This window comes from Opisthocomus hoazin, chromosome 23, assembly GCF_030867145.1.
Source record: "Opisthocomus hoazin isolate bOpiHoa1 chromosome 23, bOpiHoa1.hap1, whole genome shotgun sequence".
In the NCBI taxonomy this organism is placed as follows: Eukaryota; Metazoa; Chordata; class Aves; order Opisthocomiformes; family Opisthocomidae; genus Opisthocomus; species Opisthocomus hoazin.
The window spans coordinates 10,826,656-10,844,070 of NC_134436.1; the positions used below are offsets into that span (position 1 = coordinate 10,826,656).

The 17,415-nt window shown below is 41.5% G+C and overlaps 1 protein-coding gene across 5 annotated transcripts in view; it reads right to left on the reverse strand.

Annotated features, from left to right (window-relative positions):
* Window positions 1–14,252, reverse strand: part of GABRG2 (gamma-aminobutyric acid type A receptor subunit gamma2) — a 70,884-nt gene extending 56,632 nt beyond the window's left edge. For 2 of the 5 annotated variants that reach the window (XM_075442223.1, XM_075442225.1), the window contains exon 1: window positions 14,123–14,251. In XM_075442223.1, coding sequence (XP_075298338.1) covers window positions 14,123–14,229 — 107 coding nt within the window. In that variant the 5' untranslated portion in view covers window positions 14,230–14,251. Of the gene's footprint in view, window positions 1–13,967; window positions 14,005–14,122 lie in introns of those variants that run through there. The other 3 variants (XM_075442222.1, XM_075442224.1, XM_075442227.1) reach the window with 3 other exon arrangements.
* Between the last annotated feature and the right edge of the window lie 3,163 nt (window positions 14,253–17,415).

The following is a 17,415-nucleotide window of genomic DNA, read 5'->3' on the forward strand; positions in this document are numbered from 1 at the left end:
GATTAGCTGTAGACGCCTGGTCCGTTAGGGAAATTGCTGTGGCAGCTAAACCAAGCAAAGCAAAGCTGTGGGCAGGTCAAGATAAGTTCAGACCCAGCAGGCCTGGCGAGCCGCTGTCCCGAGGCCTTGCAAACTCCGTGCAAAGGTTGTGCCTGTCATGAGCAGCGGCAGTGGTGTTTTGCAGGGCTATGTGCCACAATTCACAAATGTTCCTTCCGAGGTAACTGTTGATGCAAGCTGCTACACCTTCCTTTCCGATTTATGCCCCACTATGACAAAAGTTGTGGAACGCAATTTCAAAGAAATGTGTTGGGGTGCAGAAAAAGATGTAAAACACACACTTTGGATATCTATTCCATAGAAAGAAAATCTCACTAGTAAGTATCTTCAGCTTTTGCTGCAAGAACTTAAAAATATTTTTTTCTGAAAAATAGTAAATTTTTTGATGGTGCTAACTAATAAAGAAATTAGTGACTCTGCAACTTTATTTTAATGAGAAGAAACTGTGCGTGGGTCCACTCGGTGTCTCTCTTTTCAGCCTTTCCATCAGTCTCCAAGAAACAAAATGTAAGGCACATAACGTCCAAATTCTACCTAGCTCTGAAATTTTTGACATTTGAGTGGGCTAGGCATAAAGATCAGTGCAAAGCCTCTCCTCCCATCCCTTATATTTAAATGTGACTATTAAGGCTAGTCAAAACACCAGCAAAATAGGAGCAATTTCTATTTCACACACATACAAACATGTATCTCCCAGACTTTTCTTTTTCCTCCAGAAATATTTTGGTATACCTTTTTTTACTATCTCTCACCAATATAGTAGAATTTTATTTTGTAGATTGTCATTGTGCTGATTATGATTAGAGAAGTTTGTCTTTGTAAAAGGAAGGAAACTTTTAAGGAGAAAGCTACTAGAAAGTTATTTTAAAAGTATGGTGTGGTATTCCGGGATAGAGAAAGATGGATGTCTCATAACTCAGAAAGAGGGTGAGAATCAAAACAATAACCAAGTACAAGCAGGAGCTAAGAATGGGTTTGATTAACGTGTGGAACTGGCTACAAGGGTCAGAAACAGCAGTAGATGTAGCCATAAACATATTCCAAACACATGATTTTGAAAACCTGCATTGGGAACCAAGTTCATAAGGTACAGCTATTACTAATTTATTTCTGAAATTCCTGGAGGTGAGAAACCACACTAAGGTCTAGGAGATGTAGACTCGTGTAGCTAGAGTTTCAAAACATGTTTAGCAGTGGAATAATACAGAGTGCAGAAGATACTGTGGAGAATGATACAAAGTACAGCAAGACATGCAGAGGTGAAAATGTGTTCTGCAGTTTGAAAGGTTATATAAGAGAAATTTTTTTTTTATCCTCAACTTCTCTGCAGCTCTATACTGTGGCTGAATCAAAGGATGCGCTCAGTGTGCTGCAGAGACTCTTTCAGATGTAAACTAAAATGTCAGCATACTCAGGCCACCGTATCCAGATCCCCAGCAGGTTTCCTTGGCACTTTCTCAGAGCTCTGTGGAGCATCCACTGTAGCAGGAGAGCAAAGAGCTTGAAAGGTGACTCGCTACAAGACCAAGCAGTGACAGGCAGCTGCTGCCACCTGGCATTACGAGGCCATCTCGAACTAGTCCATTCCCAGCTGTGAGGGCTCCACAGAAGATGTGTGAGCACCAGCTATACGTGGTGTCATTTATGGAGATTGTACTGTCTGTGAGCACTGAAGCAAGATCCCTGAAGATATTTAGGGCAGCCGCACAAAGCGTCATGGCAACTAGGAATAAGCTAATTGGCAAAATGCAGATGGTTTCAGACCCCATTTTCTATGGCTACAGAGAAGGCCCCATGATGCTTCAAAGACTTTGTTAGTCCTTTGTGGATCTTATCCAAACTGCGTAATCAGGAACTGTTTACAAACCAGAAGAGCCTTTTCATGACTCGAGCAGATGCCAGATGGGACCATCAGGTGAGGATGGAGACCTGAAAACTTGGGAAGAGGGCAAACCCTTGAAATTAATGGAACATGAGCTTGAAGCTAAGGAAGGATAAAGATGTCTTACTAATCATAGCATATCTCCCACATGGAGAAATTAATCCTCAGTTTCCCTTGCTACAGCTCCAGCAGCTTTTTGTGAGCTACAGACTTATACAGAAAAACTGGCAGAGTATTGATGAGAAGAAATTCCACTGGAAGCCACTGAAGCAAAGCTTCTGTTTGCAATTTATCCTCTTGAATCCCCGGGGAATTTGGCAAGCATACCTCAAAATAATTTGTTAAATAAAGAACAGGTGCCATTCCAAGCCCTACAGTTTTCCAGGAGACATTACCGATGAAATAATTTAGAAGAGAGGACATAACTGGAATACCCTTGCTGGCAAGGTTGGCGTTTTTAGCTTATAGCTGTCAGATTTTCCAGGATTATGCTTTTCATGCTGCCAACTGCTCAGTATTCTGATCCTGGTGCAGAAAACCTTGTTGGTAAACATTTAGACACAAGTGAAAGCGCTTTCTGGATGAAGGCTTAAATGCTTGAAACCTCACAGAATTGAACCCCAGTTTAGCTGCCTCGGCCAGTTTCCCAAGGTGTCACTGCAGACACGATGTCTCTGTCAAAGGTGCATGTTCTTCACATCCTGTTTGGAATTCCTGTGGGTAAACTAAAATGAGAAGTCCTATTCCAAATAAGTGCTATTTATGATTAGACATAAATTGACTATTAAGCTTCTGGGTTTTTTCATTAAATCCTTTTAGTACTATTTTATTTAGGAGCTCAGAACGTTGCATATACAGGCAACAATTGTAGGTAATGAAAGTTTCCCATTTTTCAATCTGAATATATATTGCATTGAATTTAATCACCTCTGCTGCTTATCTGCTATGGAGGGATTAAAAAAGATAGTGCTTTGGGGACTGTAAGAGGAGAATTGATTGTACTGATATAGTATGTTTCCTCTTTTTGTTTTTTTTCTTCCTTAACAAATTGTACAATTAAAGCTGCAAATTATTTTCTCTTCTAATACTCTCCAAAAGCCTTCACATACTCAGAACTTTTTTTAAAGTTACCATGTGAGCTAAAATTCTTGGTTTCTGGCCAAAGATTAATTTTATTTCAAAGCTTAAAATAAAATCCACTTTTTGAAATCTGCAAAGCTAAAATTATTCCTATTCCCTTTTAAAATCAAATCTATAAAGGTTTGTTTTCACACATATAATCCCTAGATGACTGAATAGTAAATTCTGGAACTCAGGATAGAAATAATCCTTATTAAGAAGTATACCCAGAGCAAAAGTGACTGGATATTAAGTGGTTAAAGGGTATTAAGTGGGTATAAAGTGGTTTAAAAGGGGTTGGATATTAATAGCAAATAATTTGGAATTGCTTAATTTAATTTCTGAGACATGAACTCTCTCCAGAGGCAGTGGTGCCATGTTATGAGAGGAAAAAACACTGTCCTCACGCAGACGAAATAGAAGTATCTTAGTTTTACAACCCTTTGACATCAAGGAGGCAGAGCTACAGATCTGTGTCACAATAACCAGTGGCAGAGAACAATATTTTCATGTTGCCCACCATTGCCTCTTAAATATGGTGTTCAGAGCTTCAGTAGTTATGCTGGACTTGGAAGCTGAGTATTTGGCCCTAAAGATTTGTGGTGATTTTAATCTCATGTGCTGCATTCGAGCTTTATTAAGGTTTTAAGTAATTTTAAGTGCATGCTTTAAGTCTTTAAAGCAGCTTAGCAGCGAGGGTTTTTAGAATTTCCTTTAAAAAACAGGGAAATGAAATGAAAAGAGCCATTGTTAATGTAATGTTGATTGTCCTTGCCGCAAAGAGCTTACAAATACTCGATATGTTTATTCAATACTATGCAGTCGTTGATACTAGTTAATTATTTTGGTCCAAGGGAAGAGCAGCAATATTTGTGATTGCATTCTAAGGTCCACCAAGTATTTTACCATTGGTAACCTTCCCCTCATCCAAATTGTTGCCTTCCAGGAAAATAGTGATTCCTTTACTATGTTACAAAACAATATCGTAATGCGCAGAAGTATTTGGATTCACAGCGCTCAGGGGCTGTAGGAGCAAAATGCATCACTTCAGTGATACATACAGAAGGGGAAGGTGTCTTTTCGGTCTTCCAGGTCAGCTCCTAAGACAGTTCTTGGCACTGTAGGTATTGTTACGTGGATCACACCTCATCTTCTTTTCCAAGCTGTCTTACAGCGTGACCACTCCTCCAACAGAAGGCACTGTTTGTAGTAAAGGAGTTAACTTCTTTGCTGCTCTCTCCTTTCACTGTGTAACGGAGAGCTAGTACCAGCTTTCTCACTTGTGCTTATTTGAGTGTGGCATTTCCTTGGCCTCTAACTTCCAAAATATATACACAGGCTATCTTCACTTCATGCAAAAGATTGCCTTGCATTTGTCATCTTTGCTAGTTTGATCATAATAGCTCATCTTTCTGAATCTCCGCACTAGTTTTCTATCTGAAGTAATAGCAGGCTTCTTGTCACTATGTTAAAAATGCTGTATAATTCAAATCTGCATAATTCACTTCCATATCTCCTTCAGTTCTGCCTCCTGTGCATAGAAACCGTACAGCCTTTCTGGACTTGTAGCTAAAGTCCTTACTCTCTGTATTAAGTAACTGTAAGAGCGATCAGTGATTCATCTGCAGAAGGTCATGCTGGCTGTAATTTTAGTTACATGTCAATTATTTGGTAGCGTGCTTCATTCACTGATATTTGTGTGCTTGTTTGCCTTTGGCGTGGTATTTATTCAGGCAATGGTTTCACAATTGTTTTGAAAATATTTGCCATTACCACAAACAACCATGAGCTAATGATCTGCTTATAGAACATATTATTGATTTTGGGGGGTCAGGTGATTACTTTTCTGCGCACAGAGGCAGTTTCAATGCCTTTGTTTTCTAAGAATGGCTCTTAGGCCTATGAAAGTAGAAACTAGAGACTTTCAGGATGGCAGAAGGGGAAAGATGAATGCAGACTCCTTGCTGAACTGTTCTTCCTTGCCTGCGTCAGTATCTGCTGTACACCTGATTGAAGCCTTTTTGCTGTTAGTCTGTAGTGTGAAGTCTTTTGTGTCTTCATCAGGGTTTGGAGACGAAAAGCAGAGTACATCCTACACCACCCTTTCATAGGATGTACACCAAGTGGCCAAGAGAGGACTGATCTCTTCATCTAACCATTAGGAGTAGAATTCGTTCTGGCTTGGTGACACACTGTCTCCAGCTTTACCAAACATGTGCATGGATCAGTAGGTCCCAGAAGTGCATTATCACTTATAATATATTGAATAATACAGTGATTAGTTTAGTAAGGCTTTCTAGCATTGTCATTAATATTAATTGTTCTTAATTGTTCTCTTTCTCATTCTTTCTACTTCTATCTCTTTTTCTCTCTCTCGAAAAATAATCTAAGGGAATTAAATGAAAGTGGAATTCAGTAGATAATCCTCAGTGTGCTGCAGCAGGCAGATTTCTGTTTAGGTCTGAAGATATCTTACTACAGATTAGCAGAAGCTTCAACATGACCAGAACATGCTATTTGTGTTACACAATACAACATTGAATCACTATTGAAGGAAAACATTCGTTTTCTTTTGTCACCCACTGTTTTCCAGGGAATCCCGTCAGAAGGTTGTTCTGGGTATGCATGAGATCCTCTTTAAGATGCACTTCTCGTCAATGTATAGAACCATAGGTGTTTTTCTGTAGAACATGGAGTATTCAAAAAGCTTAAGATGATAAATATCTGAGGAAAAAAGCTAGCCTTTCATCTCAAGGGTTCACGCTGAAGTCCAAGATGACACTCAGTAAAAATACAATTTCATACATGGTTACCTGCATCATTTGGAAAGAGCTAATGGAAGCTCATTCCATTCCTTCCAAATGCTCGCTATTATCCTTCCTTTCTTTTAAATAGTTTTTTTTCCATATATTGACGTTTTATTTCTGGCAATGGTCTGTATATGTTGGCTTAAGTGTTGTAAAAATGCTATTTCTTTAATGTTGGCTGGCTGGCTGCCTGCAAACAGATGAAAGTTCTGTCCTTTGAGAGTAATATTTAGTTTCATATACAATGGCCAGATTTCACAGCTAGACCTACGCATTTTGTTGTACTTTACTGAATACATGTGAAAACGTCCTTCCACTAAAGCTGAAGAAACAGAACTGATCCTGTAGATAAGAAAATCTGACTTGAGTGTTGGTGATTTTCTTCCTTAATGACAAACATTCGTTGCATTGAGATTCTTGTGTAAATTACTGAAGTTCTATTATCTGTTATCACTTTGAAGTAATCATAACGTAATGATTACTCTGGGTCACATCAGCTATATATTGTGCCATGTATTTTGCATCTGGCAGATGCCAATAGCAGAAGCTAAGAGTAAAAGTTCAGAGCAAGAACGTAATGATGCTTCCTTGGTAAAATCTCTCCACTTCCAGAAACGTGCAGCTAGAGATTTCCCATAAGGAATTATTACCACTGAGTTTAATGGACTTCGAAGTATTTTTCTTCTTTTCAAAACTACATAAATCTTTGGGCTCTGCATTACCTCACTGATTGGAAAGCAAATAGTTTTTGTAAGTTCTCAGGCAGCCAAGGATAATTTCATTGGGTGCTCTGTGCCATTTGTAGAAGAGAATACAAGTAATGCTTCTGCCGCCGACTTCTTCCGTATTGCTTAGGACATCACATGAAAAAGCACGATGCAGCCGAGGTAGATGTTTACACGGGAAGGTGTTTGCTACATTGCTTTTCTGCTTATGCAGTCACTGGTGGTTTTCAGCAGCATTAGAGCCTCTTCTTTTGACAGTAGTTGTGTTAAAAATATTACCCAGTTATATAAATAAGAGGATATCACTGTGCGTCAGACTGAATACCCAATATTCAGTCTGACAAGACTCACATATTAATTTCCTGTCACAACGACACAAATACCCCAGAATCACACTAGATGTAATCCTCGCTGTTCTCTCAAGAGCTTGCTTCAGCCTACCGCTTTCCCCCCCATTTACCTCAGTTTGTCTCAGCCAGTTGGTAGGTGCTGGGACTTGTGAAAATATGTACTCACTATCTCCCTCTTCCCACTCTTTTTTCATGTGGATTAAAAAAAAAAGAGGATAGTTTTTTGTGAATTTCTCACATTGCAGGAGATGGTTACACATACTGATATAAATGAATTTCTAACCATTTCATATGACAAGTTTAAAAGCAAGTAACATTATTTTCTTGCTTCATAAGATAAAATTAAATGCTGTTTTCTCCACCTTCCAGCTTAGTGCAAAGCTGAATTTCTTCTTAGTTGGAAGAATTAAACAAACATGTTACTTCTGAATGTCACAAATAGAAAACTGGACCCATTAAAACATGAGCAAAGCTCCCACTTACTGCACCAGAGCTCTTCTGAGCCAGGAGCTCACCGAAATAAAATGCCTGTAAAGACAATACACTTCTACAGGTGTACATGCTGGGTGAATTCAGACTCCCATGGTATGGTTTTTACCAGTATCATGACAATTTGGGCCATAACGCAGTATCAAAAGGAAGCATGCAAAGAATGTTAAGTTTTAAGTCATCAGAAGTCACTCCTCGTATTGAGTCTGAAGTCTCAGAAAATCAGTGCATTTAGAATGGACACTTTTCAGTGTTCCTTTCTCATCTCTCCTTCAGCTAAAATAGCTCTTCATCCTGTTTGGGTGCTTTGGGTATATTCACTTGGGGCAATTGTAGTCCCGAATCTCATTAGTGCTCAACAAGTTTGGTTTTAGTCTGATTCTGTGCCATAGGTTCTTCCTTATCTACTAATAATTATAGTTACCTGACTATAGTGATGAACGTTCTGCAGTTTGTGGTTCTTTCCTTGTACTTTCTGCAGTCTTTTTATTCATCGTATAATGAATGTATCTTGTTCTAAGTAAACGGCCTCCACCTTTGAGCCCAGAAGCATCCTTCTGCCTCCAGTGAAGTTACCCTGGGTGTCTGTTTCTATCATCGGTTGTCATGTCCTTTCTACAAAGAGATAAACAAACATGTCTCTTTCTCTTTTACTCCCACAAAGCCCCCTAGTTCTTGTTCAGAACTTCCATTCAGGGAGAACAAGCTCTGCTCTTGAATGGAGAAAGCCCTTCATGTGCAGAGGGCCAGGGCAAGACCTATGTGCCACTTCAGATCAATTTACATTACAGTCTGTGGGCTGGAGTGTAAATTTTAAGCTGATCTTCTATATAAAATAAAAAAAGAAGGAATGAAGAAAAAAAAAGTGTTTGGAGGTATAATAAATCAGCTGGAACATAGGCTGAGAGCTTGCTGCAAAAAGTAAAAGCATTATGCAGCGTAAGAAACACTTCTTGAATATTCTGAGTTAGAAGTTAACTTTGGGTTATTTCCCAGTTCTTACTGATGAAACATAACTACCTGTAAGAATTTATGCTGTATAGGTCCTGGCTTTTCCCTCAGCAACAGACTGACTTCAGTGGGTTAGGGATTACTGAGAGGATAAAACTAGGCCCAGCAAGTGAGGAGATTCCTAAAACTGCTGAGATTTTCAGAGTTTCATATAGGGTAGGGTGTTGATTTCTTAGTAGAATAAACTGGGAAAGTGGCCAATCAGGCCATACCATCTGTGTGAAAGGGAATTTACATTGCAATAAATGTCCCTCAAAAAGTACAACACTAGATGGCTATGAAGCATGAAAATTAAAAAAATTCTTTCAGTTCTAACATCCCTAGGCCAGTCTTTTTTTTTTTTTTATCTGTGTATTTTCTAAGCCTGAATTCATATTAAGCAAGCCCCCAACTAGCATTGCGTTCTTCAGTGCCTTCCTCGTATAATCTACCTCTTTTTCTGTGTACGACTGTGAGCGGGGCTGCAGGCACAATAGTTTGCAGAGCAGCAGTTCACGCTGTGCCAGTGAAGCAGAGAACCAAAGTACACTCCAGTTGTTCTGCCGAATGTTTTAAAATTAAAAAAAAAAAAAGAAATTATTACCCTAATAGAGTGTATCTAGGAATATATGGAACTTCTATAGCTAGAGTGGCTGAACATAGCGAGGGATAGCCGACAGGGCACTGAGCTAGCTTCACACGAGCTGGCGCATCTCCACGTTGCAGGGCAGTGCCAGTCAGAGGTGTTGACCTTAAAACTGCCTCTGCTTTGGAGCTTACTCCGACGTCTCGCTACAAGGTACTGCGCTGAGCAGTACAGGTACGCTCTAAGCACGCATAAGAGGCAGAATATGAAAAAATAATCAACCTTCCTATAAACATGTGCAGCTGTTACTTCTCACCTGTGCCTAATGCTTTATCTAATCTGTTAATAATTCATGCTTTCAATCCACAATTGAGCTCCTTGTTAGAAAAAGTGGTGGTCACTACTGAAGTACATAAGAATTTAATTGCACTGGGACTGAGACTTGGAATGAGTTTCCTCTGACCAGACATTTGCTTCTTTTCCCTTCATCTGTTCACTTCTGTCAGAGTCTGCTTCCCTTTTAAATTTTGGTGCAACTGTTACAGAATTTCTTAACATATGCAGACAGAGCAAACGTAGCATAAAGAGGAAAATAATACAAACACAACCCAAATCAATAAGATATTTTTTCCAGATCTGCACTAATCAAGAACAGTTTGAATTTAACACCCAAAGCGTGATTTGGATGGCCATGAAGAAGACATATGATACAAATCATATCAGAAATACTATATTAAAAGAGTAGATTCATTTCCTAAGCTACTTTTATTGTAGTTAGTTTCTATTTTTTTATTAACAAGTTTCACTTCTCAGATTTTCAAGGATTCAAACTTTCTAAAAGACTTTCTAACATCATGTTGCATATTCATTAGAGCGTTTTGGAATACCTGAATTTTGGCATGCATGCTGTGGTTAGGTGGCATCGTCACTAAAGAAGAAGTTGGTTAAAGGGCTTAATCCACACCTCCAAATCCTTGCATACTCACAAGTAAGGAAATGGTGTCTGTAATCTTTTTTGCCCCATCAAGTTTTTAATAATGAGACAGCAGGAATTTTACTTAATTGTTCAAAACTATTTTAGATTAGTCATTTTGGTAGTCTTTTCGTTACAAAAACAGTTGTTCCAGGTTTGTGTCCCAGCATTACAGCTGATAGCAGTCAGGAACGCAGCGTGACTATGAAAAACTGAAAGGCGGTCTCACCCTCCTTGCTACCCCTGAGACATTCAAGCAGAGTGCCGGTCCTGTGCCCATACAGCCCTCAGCTCTGCTGAAACAAGCGCTGTAGTATATAGGCTAGTCAGCACTAAATATCGAATTCCGTAATATCATAGAGAAGGATAAAATCATCTTTCAACACCACCTAGATTCACATCTTCTGTTGTGATACCTCTTTAAAAGAGACCATTCCTTGTCAGCTGAGAAATTGTCTCTTGCTGAGCCACACCTTGTTCCAGCAGTGCTCTAAGTGACTGCGGTGGGACCTCCGACCATACTATAGTATGGGTGCTATACACGGTGTGAAAGTATTGGAAGCTGGTGCATGACGAACTACAGCTGTGGGATTGATACCCAACCGATGCTGGCAACCTTTAGAGGAATTCTGCATGACTGTTCAGCTCAGGGATGTTCATGCCCCTGTTAATCGCTGGGGGGGTCAGCACTGCTCGCACAGTGCAAGAACCCAGCTGGAACTGCTAGTGCTTTAGAAGAACAGAACAATTTTATTTACTTTCATGTTCAGTAGTTTCTAGTAAAAATACAGATAATCACATACGCACCAAACTCTTTTGTTGCTAAAATGATTGCTTTATTTATGCTTTTCTCTGGTCAGTCTTGACAGTTTTCAGTTTTAGGTATGTAGCTGCAGCATCGAAGCATTGCCATGACACTACTTGGGCACTAATGGGTGAAAAAATAGAAGTGGCCAGTGCCTGGCACGTCACATCTGCACAGCGCTGTGTGCTGTGTTCAAGGGATTTTTGCTGACAATTTGTTCAAGCTGGGGACTACGCAAAAGTAACTAATAAAACCTACACGTAAATAGCGTGCGGAGTATAGCTTTAAATCTATTTGAAACTTTGCTGATGAGTGAGCTCTACTGCATGTAACTTGTTAATTACCTATTATGTTTTCAATAAGTGTAATCAAATAATTAGTTACAATTAAAACCCATGTTGAGGTGTGCAAATATTAAACTATTTTCTTTACATTTTTAACGTGTTTCTAAACCCCAAGATTTTAATGCACAGTTGTCAGAAATGCGGAGTTTGGTTGGACCCGTGGTTGGTGAAGCACCGCTTCGGCCAGTCTGACGTCCCGCGCAGCGCTGCGGGGCCGGTCTGAGGGGCGAGGCGGGGGGAGCTTTGTGCGAGGGCTTTGCAGTCAGGCGTGTCAGGAAACAAACTGGGAGAAAGTGCTTCCTGACACTTCAGTGTGCGCAGCTGCAAGGGCGTACTCTGTGCATGTAAGAAAACTAATACATGCAATTATTGTAAAGGTAAAATACTGCAGTGCTGTGATATGACATCTGTTCTGAATTCATTCAAATCGTGGTTTGCTGAAGTGAGTGCCAGAATTTTAGCTGCTTCCAGTAATGCCTGAATGATGGCCTTCACTTTCCTCTTCTTTCTCGACTCTTCTAAATAGCCACAATTATCTAACTTTTAATTTCTCTATAGAGTAATTTTTTGTTTTAATAGCTGAAGAACTTCTGCATAGCATTGGTAATCAATTTTTCTGTGTTCAATTACTTTGATCAGATTCTGTAAATACTTCAGCTCTAGTGTGTGTTCTGATTTACGTCAACACATTTATTGGCATGCCTAGCATGGAGCACATACGTTAGTGTTCAGTTGCAGTGGCCGTTAAGAATTTTGGTGTCCAAGACAAGTGACGTGATACAATGATATTCCCCTCCTTCTGAAGCGTCTGAGGAGTTTTGAACAAAGAGAAACTTTCATCCTAGCTATAAATAAATGATATCCAAGTTCAACTTTTCTAACTCTATCTTGGTCCCGGAGTTTCCAAAACTGATAGACAACAGGAGGAGAAAAGTGTCCTGTTTATTAGAATTAAAATCATATTTGCGTGTTGACTCATTTAAAATATTTCTGTAAAGCACTGAGGATAATATTCCCCCTTTACTGGTAGCTTTTTTATATTGTTTCTCTATTATTTATTCTTTAAAATTACAAGGTCAGGAAGCTCTCAGAGGAAACCATCTTGGCTATCAGATGGCTATGAACAGAAACCAGAACCTTTTGCTGAGATAAAACTTTAATTTGCGTTATGGAGAATTTCTTTTAAAGCTTATGAAAGAATTTTGGCAAAATTCCTCTCAGGCTGTGCTATTCTGAAAGATGAGTGAAAAGAAGGATGTGTGTTAAAACAAGTATCTGGGATTATTTTAGTGGAAGTTTTATGTCAAAATAATCTGAGACACAGTGTTGATGAAATCCCGTAAAAGCTCATTTTCCATTGCTGTGTTCACATAGTAATCGTAAACGATTCTGTAAGAGTCAGAGATACCTTACCTCTGTCTTACTCCCAATAACAAAGTATCCCACATGCTAGGCTCACCAAGTTTTATTTCACTTTCTACTCCATCTTCAACCATTCTAAGTTTCTTTTCACGGGAATTCTTCATACAGTCCTTTTTTTGTCAAGAAAGTTACTCTAAAACCCAGCAATTTTAATTTCCCTGGCCAACACTTTTGGCCTTTGATTTTACTCAGAACTAAAACTCTACCATTACAGCTACAGGGTCTGTTTTTTCTTCAACAAACAAACAAAAAAGCGAACAGAAAGAACCCACTTTTTAGTGTGGTAAGAATCTGGGTAAAAGGAGGGGAAAAGAAAGCGGGTAAATCTCGACAAGGAGCCTGTGTGAATACAGCATTGATAGCAGAGAGTGGGCACTGGCTTCTCCACAGCAGCAATGCCAACATGGCTTGTGCGGCTGCGAGGAAGAGTCCGTTCCCACCTGGAGGGCCGGGTACTTTGCAACGCAGTGCTACTTTCTCACCTAACCTGTTCCATGCACACTCCACAAATTTTTGCAAGAATGTCTGGTTCAGCGTGATGCCTGGCACTGCATCAATGCTCGCTCCCCCCCTCCGCCTCCTACTCGTCCACACAGAAACTCCTTCTTCCTCTGCCTCTCAGATTTTTACCTCTTTACGTTTCTGTCTAAAAGACACACGAGCAGTGCGCACAGGTTGCCTTCAAGCAGCACATGTGTCAGCGGGGGAGGTAAATGCCATCGTAAACATTTGTCTCGTATGATCGGGAACACCGTTACACCCCACCGTCGATTCCACCAGCGAGCCCTGTTACACCCCACCACCAGTTCCACCAGCGAGCCCCGGTACCCCCCACCGCTGGCTCCAGCAGCGAGACCCGTTGCACCAGTGAGCCCCATTACACCCCACCACCGGTTCCACCAGCGAGCTCTGTTACACCCCGCTGCTGGTTCCACCAGGGAGCCCCGCTGCCCCCGCCGCCGGTCCCACCAGTGAGCCCCGCTGCCCCTGCCAGTCCCACCAGCGAGCCCCGCAGCCCCCGCCAGTCCCACCAGTGAGCCCCGCTGCCCCCGCCAGTCCCACCAGTGAGCCCTGCTGTCCCACCACCAGTCCCACCAGCGAGCCCCGCTCCCCCGCCGCCAGTGCCACCAGGGAGCCCCGCGGCCCCCGCCGCCCGGCCCCGGCGGCTCTGTCCGTGGTGCTGAAGCGGCGGCCGGAGCCGGGCCCGGCCATGATGGCAGCCGCGGGCCCGGCGCCGCCGTGCTCCGAGTCCCCGCGCTTGGCAAACGGCGATGGAGGGACAAAAGGCTTCGCTCATCCCGCATCGGATTCCGGGCAGCGCCCGGCGTGTGCCGCCATCCCGCCCCGCCGCCGCTCACCCTCCCTGTCCGCCGCAGAGCGACAACGATTGTCAGAGAAATAAAACATTGCAAGACCTCAGCTGCGAGGAGACAGGTGAATGCGATGGCACTCGCCAAACCTCCGGCATTCTCACCACCGCTCTGCAAATTTGCAAACAGATTCTTCACCCCCCCGCCCTCCCTCTCTTCCCCCCCCCCCCCCCCCCATAGAATCAGAAAGCACATCTTACCGCTGGATGAGAGAGAGGAACAGCAGTGCCCACACCGTCATTTTGAGAGAAAATGCAGGATTCAAGAACGCAGAGCTCCCCAGGTTTGTTGGATTTGCAGGAATCATCTCTTTTTCTCCCCCCCACACCCCCCACCCCCCCAGTTTTTTTCCCCTTTCCTCTTGGTTGCAGATGGATCCGTCCCCTTCTTTAATTTTTTTTTTTTTTTTGGTAGTGGTTCTCCCCCCCTCCCTACCAGGTCCCGTCAGTGGGATGATACATTGCGCCCAGCTGCGGGAATTAATATGCAGGGGGACAGAAATTAGATCTGCACAAGCCCTTTGCAGATATAATCAGAAAACGTCAGCTCAGGCAGCAGGCAGCAGCTTCCAAATCTAGGGGAATAATATAACTGGGAGGGAAAAAAAAAACCAGCAAAGCCACAGACACTCACAGAATAAAGACAATCAAGGAAAGAAGAAACATGTCACATGCACACATTTACAGCGCTACTCACACACATGCAACAAAATCCCATAAAGCAATAGAAAAATAAATGAGAGGAAAAAAAAACACAACAAAGAATAAAGCAACGGAGCGTCTGCCTGAATGCAGATTAACTCTGAGGTCAAAGTGGAAATGATGCTCTCTGCTGCAGCACAGATTAACACATGCGTGGTGTCAGCCGGGGTGCTTTTTAACCTTTGATTACACATATGCAGGCAGCCTGGATTTTCATTTTGGAGGCGAGAAGGATTTGGCAGGCATCAAAAGGGAGATTGGAAGGAAAAGCTTGCCCTATGCTGCTGAGCATCCTCATTTTTCTAAACAGCCTGGAAATCGTGATTGCAAAGGGAAAAAAAAATGAAAGGAGGGATGGGGGAGTGGAAAAGGGAGGGATAGTTGTTGCTAAGTAACTCAGGAAATGGGGAAAGCAGCATTGGTGGAGTCAGTGTGAATGAGGTGATTTAGTGCGCGATAGGATTAAGAGGAATATGCAAGGTTTTCATCTCCCCTCCCCCTGATAAAGGCAGGCTGCACAGACGTGGGAAATGCTTCCTGCCCAGAGGGGAAACACTCGATGGCGGTAAAAGCTGGACCTGCCCAAATTATTGAACTAGAATTCCAAGATCCACTGTCCAAAAATGTAATTTAGCAGCTACTACTTAAGTGAAAAAATCAGGGAGTCTTGTGATTTCACAAAGTAAGAGCACCTCGGTCTGAAATAGGTACTTGGACCAAGACCTACAGTAACAAAGTTTTTACCTGCCCTATTTTTTCTGCCTAAATCCAAAGCCAATATAGACATCACCAAGCCTCCCCAGTGCTGTTTATGAACTGGGAGATTGATGTGCAAACATAATCATCAGGAACTGGGAGATGTGACCTGACACTGTTTCAGTTCAAAGCCCATCTTTCTAAAACTTAAGGGAGAAAAAAAAAGAAATAATTCTTCTAAGGAACACTTAAATGGAGAGAAAGTGAAATGTTCCTAATAGAATAAAAGCATGAAAGTTTCCCTCTGGAGTGAGTCTCATCTGAAACAAATTTGACACTTGGATCCTGCTCAAACCTACAATACCTAGGCCAATCAGGTAATTCCCAATGTCCAAACACAGACTGAAACTTATCCATCAAAAACAGATGGTTACAGTGGTTGCTGTCCCAGATCCTCAAAAAACGTAGATCCAGCCTTCAGCCATCAAGCTAATTTTTTCCCTTTCCAAACACAATACATTTAGCTACAACCATAAGCAGTAGATCAATGTTATTAGTTAAATGAAGTACATCATGGCCCCTAGACAGCTCTGTGGTAGTTTGAAACTGGATCTAACACTCCCAGTGTATTGTTAGCAGTGCTTCCAAAGTCACAAGTTGTGAAGCTGGTTTGTAGTATTTCCAGGGAATGGTCTTAGTCTTAATTAAGGCACTTCAACTTGTGAAACACCGCCACTTTAGAGATACAAAGCTATAAAATATTCTACGTGCTCTCCCCGTACTTCTCTCTCTCAGTATACATGTATATATATGTATGTATGCAAATATCAATATTTGCTCGTGGTTCACTTCATTGCCTGTGAACATGACGCTTTTGTGATCATATTGCTGTAATCTCATCAGTTATCAAACCATTCCTTTGAAGGTGAACAATGCCGTGTATATTTTGATGAGGGAATCAAAACTGTTGATCGCTAAGAATTTGAACGGTGCAACTAGGTTATCAACTATGTCTGCTGTAACACAGGGAATACCGGCTTCACATTGCACTTTATTTACTGGAATTTGTCTCATAGTAAAATGTTTCACATCCTGCTTGTCTGCAAATATTTCCTAGACTTCCTACAGAACTGTTACGCAGTTTCACTCCAGAGGTTCAGCTCATTATTCTTGTTGAGAGAGGCAAGGGCTCTGCAACAGAAGAAAAACCTGCTGGTGTCAAATCTTCAGAGTTTGTTCCCAGGCTTCCCATCGCACAGAGGGAATGTCCAAAGGAGTTGGGTACTGTGACACCAAGCCTTGACAGCAGAGAGTTCACGAAGATGGACAGAGATGTAGCCCATTGATAGTATTATTCCTGTAGGTGTTTTGTTAGCTGTACCTTCTATTCACATCATTAATTGGACATCAGTGGGTTCTGATGGACAAGCATACACTGAAGATTGTGTAGATTTTTCCGCATCTTAAAACTTTCATCATCATTTTGTGATCAACTTTTCATGTCAGGGACATCTACTTTAGTTTTATTTTCAGATGTGTGCAAGTGACATTTAGGCACCCACGTAGGTAGTGGGAATTAGGGTGTTTGAACTCTAATACAGTCAGTGGACCACACACAGGCCAAGTCAGGTTCTTCAGTGCTCCTGGATAGATGTCAGAGCCAACAGCATTTAGGTATCAAAAGACTCGACCACAACACGTAAAACTTCTCCACCAATAATCAGGCAATAGGATTTTGGTTGTAAGCCATTTCAAATGCAAAGTTGTCCTTGCAGCTTGTTGCAACCTTGGCCTGAAGGAAGAGGAAGCAAAAGTGACTTTTATGCTTAATGCGTTTTGGTATTATGATCTCTGTTGACGATGCTAACCTTCGCTGGGAAAAAAATTGTTTATCTGTAGCAGATATAACCGTTGCAGAAACCAAAAATCTAATAGGCTGGTTTCTGTTTGAACACATGGTGTTTTTGAAGCACAAGGTTCTGCTTTTTATGCCCACAAGCTCAGATCAGACAGTGATATTTTAGAATGCCATCATAATAAATTATCACAAAGGACCAAATTTACATGAGGACGCTGCCTAGTGTGAGATGTTTTCC